Genomic DNA, 7145 nt, shown 5'->3' on the forward strand with positions numbered 1-7145 from the left:
GGGGGGGGGGGGGGGGGGGGGGGGGGGGGACACGTCTCCAAATTGATTTCGGTACATGTGATAAAAAATTATTAACATCTAATAAATTAACTTTGATTATGAAATAATTGAGCTAATAATGTGTTATAAAAATAGAGAGAAAAAAAAATAGAGAAGTCAATAAATTTGTGTGTTTTATCAATAATTAAAACCTATAATTATAGAAAAATTATGGCTACAAAGAATAAAACAGTAATATTAACTAAGGCTGTAAAGATATAATTGTCATTCATAAATATTACCATATTTACAACAAGAATATTATCATAAAATGATAGATATGATAAACGATAAATTAATCTTGAAACATTACACACAACAGTTTATCATTATGATAAATTTACACACTTAAACCCTATATGGTTTAGCTAAAAATCGATTTTCAATAGATTTTGTTCAAAATTGATGTAATATGATTGAAAAGTTGATAAAAGTTGACAAACAGGGGCTTAAACTTTTAGTTGCTAATTCTCTTCCACTTTTACTTGAGCTGGACCTTGAAGACAGAGGAAGCATTTAACAAAACTGCCTTGTGACTTGACGAACACTGGGTTGCAATCTCTAGGCTCGTCTCAGCATCTCATCTCTGTCAATTCTGTGCACTAGACTGAATTATCCGGTGCCTTTCTGAGAGATCCAATAGAATTAATCTCGACCTTCATCATTGCATGAGGTTCTCAATTTGATTGTCAGCTTAAGATGGCTTGCAGTACTTCTTTGGTTACTAAAGAGATGATTGCACAGTGATAAGCAGAAAGAGACCATGGCTGAATCTGTGTTTTGAAGGCTGTGAAGTTGGATGTCATGATGGATGGCAATTCCACAAATCTAATGGCAGTTAATCTTGATTATCTTGCTTATTTTTCCTCCACGAGAAATTTTGGGTTTTTAACAAGATATTTAATAGATGAGTTAACCGAACCATTCTCAATAGCGCACAGTCTTCTCTGCAAATATTACATGCTTATATTATCTGTTTTCAGTTCTGCTGGTGATTCTTGAAGAATAGTTTGGCTGGTAGCACTTTTTAGGTGGACCGCCAAACAAACAACTTTCGTTGAAAAAAACTCTACTAACAAAAGCTCCACTCATAACAATTGTGCCAGAAGGTCACGTACACGAGGGACAATAGACTATAGTCTATAAATAAGTACTAGGTCTCAGCAATACTCAAATGTGCACCAACTCGATGTAACGTATCTAATCTTTCCCAAGCATATAAAAATGATAAACAGACCTGGATAAAATCCTCTCAAAGATACTCGATTCCTGCAATATCATGAATTCATAGAGTTCCATTCAAAAAATATCTGGTATGTGCATCAGCTTCAAAAGGAGATTGACCATGCAGGCAGTTGATGATGATGATTGGATTTCAGATAAAAGCACTCCGTCCACCCCTCCGACTATGCCTGTCATATGCAGTATTGAATTTATCGACCAGCTCGTTCATTGTGCTGCCCAAAGGACAAAGGAAGTATACATATCACATGCGGCAACTTAAAACTAATCTGTGATATATAAAGCTGTCAAATTCATTGATGCGCCGAAACCAAGTGAACTGTATATATCGATAGAATCCTGGCAATTTCTATTAGATGGAAGAAAAATGGATAATTTCTGGTGAAATCACTGGTTCTGAAGATATCCAAGAAATTACCAAGGGTAAAATTTTAGCAAAATATTATAATTTATACTAAAGTAAAATCATTAAAATTGCGTTCCTTCCAGCAAATGCTATACAAACTTTACCCACATACCATAAGAAAGATGAGGTGTCAAGGACCGCAAATATACTTATCACTTTGACCCATTCGCAGCCGCAATTTGCCCAACTTCGGCCGCACTTTATAAATGTTTTGTTTAAGTCGTAATTTTCTTTAAGTTGTAATAATTTATTTGAGTTGTAAAATAATCCTGCTATTTATAAACGTTTAGCATAATTCCTCGTCATTTAAAAGTCCACTCATGTCATTTAGGTTTTCCTTAAGCTATTATAAGGGTATAAGGCATTTGAAAATCTTGTCAAGATCACTTGTGTTTGCTCCCAACACTAGTAATTGTAATTTTCTGTTTATCAATCAATAAACAAATCATTTTCAATTCATTCAAATTCTCTGTTACAAAGCTCTCTTTAAATTGTAATCAAATTGTCTTTCGTCCCAAAACGACCGTGGAAATGCGAAAGGTAGTCGAGCAGAGTAGACTACTGCCGTACTGTTCCCCTTTCTGCGTTAAGAAGAAAGGTGCCCCGTTAAACTAGGTCTTGCCAAAACTTAGACGAGCTAGGCATAATTGATTCTAAGAGAATAATTAATCTTGCATGCGTAATTTGAAACTGGTCCAACTGCTTTCACCCATGATACTTTGCTTCTTCCTTTTATCATCAAAGTCAATGATTCCATCTTCTAAATGCAAATAGATAACTAAAAGGCTAATTTAAACATACCTCGAGCAGTTGGTGAACATGGCAAGGTAACTGATTAATAATGTGTCATTATATTCCTGCAAATAATTATAATATTAGACTCAGAAAAAATAAATAAATAAATAACTTAATCCAAGATCATGTCTAAGCTACTTAAAATCAATCACCATATGAATGTGAGAATCAATTTGAGCAAACGAGAAATACAGAAGAAAAATGCAATGGGTACAAAAGTAGACAAGAACTCCCCACCTATCCATTAACCCCCATAAGCAAGTGAAGCATTCATAATACTGCTAAGTAAATTATCTCAAGGAAAATCACAAGTTTGTAAAAGTACTCACCATCAAGAAATCATCCTGAAACTTTTCAGATTCAATGGCTGGCAATCTTCTTAAGAGACTAGATACTTCCCTTAGCAATGAATTCTCACAAGGAATATCACCTGAATGCAGCAGTAACTCAATTAACAACTTATAGCTGAGGTCCTTCAATGAGACAGACAATTTTGCCCTTCATCTCATAGGCATATCAAGGAAGCCAACCAAAGCTCTCTAAGAACAAGATATGCTTGAATCTAGTAAAGATGTTCTAGGCATTATTAGACTGTGAAACTTAAAACAGATCACGAGAATCATTTTGTAAAAAAGAAATCCTCCTATACACAAATCAAAATGAAACCCACACCAAAAAAAAAAAGAAAAATAAATAAATAAATAAAAATAAATAATAATAATAATAATCATAAAGTCCTCAAAATTAGTTGAAAATACCTTTCTGCATTGCAAGAAGATAATGATGAAGTACTCTGATTCTGCTATTAAGCATCTTAATGGCACTGTGTATGCCTGTAAGGTGAGCAGCCACTACAAACAAAATTCATTTGTAAGTCCTATCCACGTACTACCAACAAGAAAAATCTGAACCAAACAAAAGAAATATCTGTCCCATAACTTCCAAAGAAACAGCTAGGGATAACTTATATCACCTGAGAACTTATTTAAAAAGAGGAAAAACTCACATTGAGTTGCAGCTGAACCCCCGTCAGATGGTTTAAGATGGGCGACATGATCGATGGAGATTCGTTCAGCTTCAACTGTCTGACAAGCAAGTAAAAATGAGATTTAAGTTTCCTGATGTCAAACTTGTGCGAAATACAATCTGAAAACATGTGAAGAACATACCTCTATTGTGTAGCTGGACTGAACAAAAATAAGCTGGGGGATCCCATCAATCACATGCAACTCTTGAGAGATAATAATTAGTTGAGAAGAAAGAAAAATTATAATTAATAAAATTTCATATAAATCATAATTAAAAATAATCAAATTAGCAGGTATTATGATTGAGTGAACACAAGTATTGTAGCCTATTGTGCAAAACAAGTAAAACATTGTCAAATATGGTGGCATGGTTTTCTGGAGTAAATTTCATGATTGAAATGTAAACAATAAAAAATTTTGGGGGTAAATCCATAATCAATTAAGAATATGTCCTCAACACTGCTCCAGGCTTTCTCAAGGTGCTTGATAATTTTGATGTGGCTAGCCTATTACTACATACACAAAGTGAACCATGAAAAAATAATTAGGATGTCTAAAGAGGCTTTTCAATATGTGAAACTACTTACTTTACTCTCCCAACCAGGGACGGATGGTATCTGTTAAGTGTCCCAGCGAAACGTGTATGGATTTAGAAGCTTTCACCAAAATTTTAGAATATTCTCGACAAATTTCCACCTATCGAAATTTTAATGCAAAAAATTATTTCTTTGACCCGGGAATTTGTGCAATGGTGTCTACAACTTAAAACTATTTTGTCTAAGTTAACCATGTAAACATGATAGAAGAATCTTTGAACTAATTTGATATGTCATTAATTGGAACCACTTGTATCTATCCTAATTCATGAGTGCTCTATCCTTTAACTCATCGAAGGTGGCAAGTCGTTAACACTCTAGATAGCCATATAGGTAGGTAAGAGCAAGTTTGTAGGTAAGAGCAAGTTTGCAAAGCTTATACTCTATTTTTTATGCACACATTCCATAGTACCCACAATTTTTACATACTTTTACCTACCTGTTATCCACACATTTTATAGGATCCGCAACTTATAATCTAATAAAACATTTTCTAAACATACTTTTGAGCGATATCCCATTTCTAAGTACTATTTACTTTGGGATGAATTTTTACTCGAACCACGTCATATGATGTATTACACTCATTAAACCTCAGATCTTCACATTTCAAAGTTGAATTGAGTTCCCGCAGTTGCTGGTTTGAAATGGATATCATTTATATAGCAATTTTGTTCCATAGAGTGCCTACGAATTTCATCCGCTTTTAAGTGTATCACATGACAGCGCAATAATAAATACATACCACTTTCATAAATAGTAACTGGCAAATCTTTCTGGGCCGGGTTTATTGACGGATTGAGAAGAACATATAGAGGACTCTCATTGATATCCATCAACTGTCAGGAAGCACAATATGTCATCAGAATTAGGGATGCATATATGGATCTACTGCTATCACATATATCAGCCTTGTTTGGTTTAGCTAAAAATTAATTTTTCAATAGATTTTGATAAAATGTTGATGATATGTGCGGTTAAAAAGTTGATGAAAATTGTGAATCACATAAAATGTGTATTGAAAAATGAGTTTGGGAAAATATGAGTTTTAAAAAATAAGGATCAAAGAGGGGCATAATATAACCTAATATGTATTATTTCAGCATCTAAAGCACTACGGAGCCAGCATTTGATAAACTCGAACTCACTGTGTTTGTTTTTGCAACAAGTATATTAGGAAAAAAAATCATAGGTGAATCTAGTGAGGTCATTATGAACAGTGAAAAATGTTTAAAATATTCGAGCATAGTGTAGTTCCTTCCTTTTATCTAACCAGGAGCGGACAAATAACATATCAGCAGCAAATAAGAGGCCGATAATATTCATCATCAAGGCAGTGAGTAGCAACACTTTAAAATCTAAGCATGTCAACACGTGACATGACATAAATTAGTAAAATTAGAAATTTCCCTAACAACCAGTATTAGGATGAACATTTTCAACCTCAATGTAAACAATGAAATACTATATAAATGTATTTCGAAATTCCCAGCTTGTTTTATCTGATCTTGCTCTTGCTAGACTTGTATACTCAACTACAATCCAAAATCACATTCTCCCTCATATTCCATATGTAAGATCTTTCTGTTAGGAATCGCAGTGATATCATTCAAATTGCATACCCTACTCGCATGATCTCAAAATATTCGAGTCCAGTCTCAGCTCGAATTTTGAGCAAAATTTATTCCATCAAAATAGAACTATATAATAAGAGAGTGAAAAATAAAAAAATAAAAAAAATACACTCACATCTCTGTGAATTTGCATATCAGATTCCTGGGCGTCGCTCCCTGTCGAGTACCATCCCAGTATATAAAAATTTGGAAACACCTTCTTATCTGCTCAACGCATCAAAATCATTACTTTCAATTTCCACCACCCAAAACGAAACAAACATGAATAAATAAGTGAAGTACATACAGAGTTCCTGTTTTTTCTCCAGGAAGGCACGGTCCAGGGAGTGAGTGCAGGGATCATATAGGAGCTCAAAACTGTTGAATATCTCGACAGTACGGCCGCGTTGGACTCCTATGACGCATCCGAATACTCGGGGCGGAGGCTGCTGAGGCGGCGAAGAGGAATCAGAGGTGGCGCCGTTGGAGGCGGAGGCAGCGTGAGGGGTGGAGGGAGGGGGTAAAGACTGGGACTTGATCCGAGTGTAATGATCGGAAATGTTGACAATGAATAGTGGATGAAGCTTGAATGTTAGCCCACTACTCGACGATGACGCCATATTCTCTTCGAGTCCTAAGCCCTTTGCAGCTTCGGTAATTTGACGGAAAATGGAAGGGAAGGGCTTTAGCATTTTTTTCTCCATACCCTTTCCCAAGTAAATTGTTTCAATGAGCATTGAACTTATGTTCATATTTTTTATTAGTCACTGAAGTTTATAATATCGAGTTTTGATTATTTAACTTAGGTCCATATCTTAAATTACTCACTAAAATTTAAAATATCGAGTTTTGATCAATGAATTTTGAAAAATATTACACATTACTCATTGTAAAATCGATATTTTCCAAAATTCAATAGTTTTCCTAGTGAGTAACGTACGACATTTTTTAATGTTTAGTGATCAAAACTCGACAAGTGAGCAACCAAAAATATAGACATAAGTTCAGTGACCAAAATATCAAAGACATGAACCTAAATTCAGTGGCCATCGAAACAATTAACTCCCTTTCCCCTTTATATTTTTTCTTTTGTCTTTCTTCCTTCCCCTATGCAAAATATGTATTTTTTAATTGATTCTTAAAATGTTGAGCACGCTTGTTTTGAATTTTAAGCAATAAATTATTGAAAATGTTATCATGAATGAATTTTATTTATTTATTTATTTTTATTTATGAGCTTGAAAATAATCGTGTCGGAATTGTACCTCAGTTTGACTTGACAAATTTTGATCAAACTCATTTTCATGGAATTCTATTTTTATGGTGCAAGATTTGATATGAAGTGTACACAGCAGGACAGTCTTTTGGTAGTTGGATGGAGGGTTATTTGTGTATGCGATTAAAAGGTTCAACACCTCATTTATGC

General features: G+C 34.3%; 1 protein-coding gene across 1 annotated transcript; it reads right to left on the bottom strand.

Annotated features, from left to right (window-relative positions):
- Nucleotides 1–951: 951 nt before the first annotated feature.
- Nucleotides 952–6440, bottom strand: LOC111395850 (COP9 signalosome complex subunit 6a-like). Its single transcript, XM_023022041.1, has 9 exons — nucleotides 6027–6440; nucleotides 5856–5944; nucleotides 4852–4945; nucleotides 3652–3713; nucleotides 3489–3567; nucleotides 3241–3333; nucleotides 2812–2912; nucleotides 2489–2544; nucleotides 952–1496 (listed from the first exon to the last, which is right to left on the bottom strand). The coding sequence occupies exons 1-9, from the start codon at nucleotides 6421–6423 to the stop codon at nucleotides 1415–1417; spliced, it is 1053 nt and encodes a 350-aa protein (XP_022877809.1). The 5' UTR covers nucleotides 6424–6440; the 3' UTR covers nucleotides 952–1414.
- Nucleotides 6441–7145: the final 705 nt, after the last annotated feature.

The sequence above is a fragment of the Olea europaea genome, chromosome 6, assembly GCF_002742605.1.
Source record: "Olea europaea var. sylvestris chromosome 6, O_europaea_v1, whole genome shotgun sequence".
Classification (NCBI taxonomy): Eukaryota; Viridiplantae; Streptophyta; class Magnoliopsida; order Lamiales; family Oleaceae; genus Olea; species Olea europaea.

Coding starts and splice junctions, on each gene's coding strand:
- LOC111395850 (XM_023022041.1), bottom strand. CDS start 6,423: ATGGAGAAAAAAATGCTAAAGCCCTTCCCTTCCATTTTCCGTCAAATT. Junction 2,913..3,240: donor TCTTCTTGCAATGCAGAAAG/GTATTTTCAACT, acceptor TGCTGCATTCAG/GTGATATTCCTTGTGAGAAT. Junction 1,497..2,488: donor ATGTTCACCAACTGCTCGAG/GTATGTTTAAAT, acceptor TCCTTTGGGCAG/CACAATGAACGAGCTGGTCG.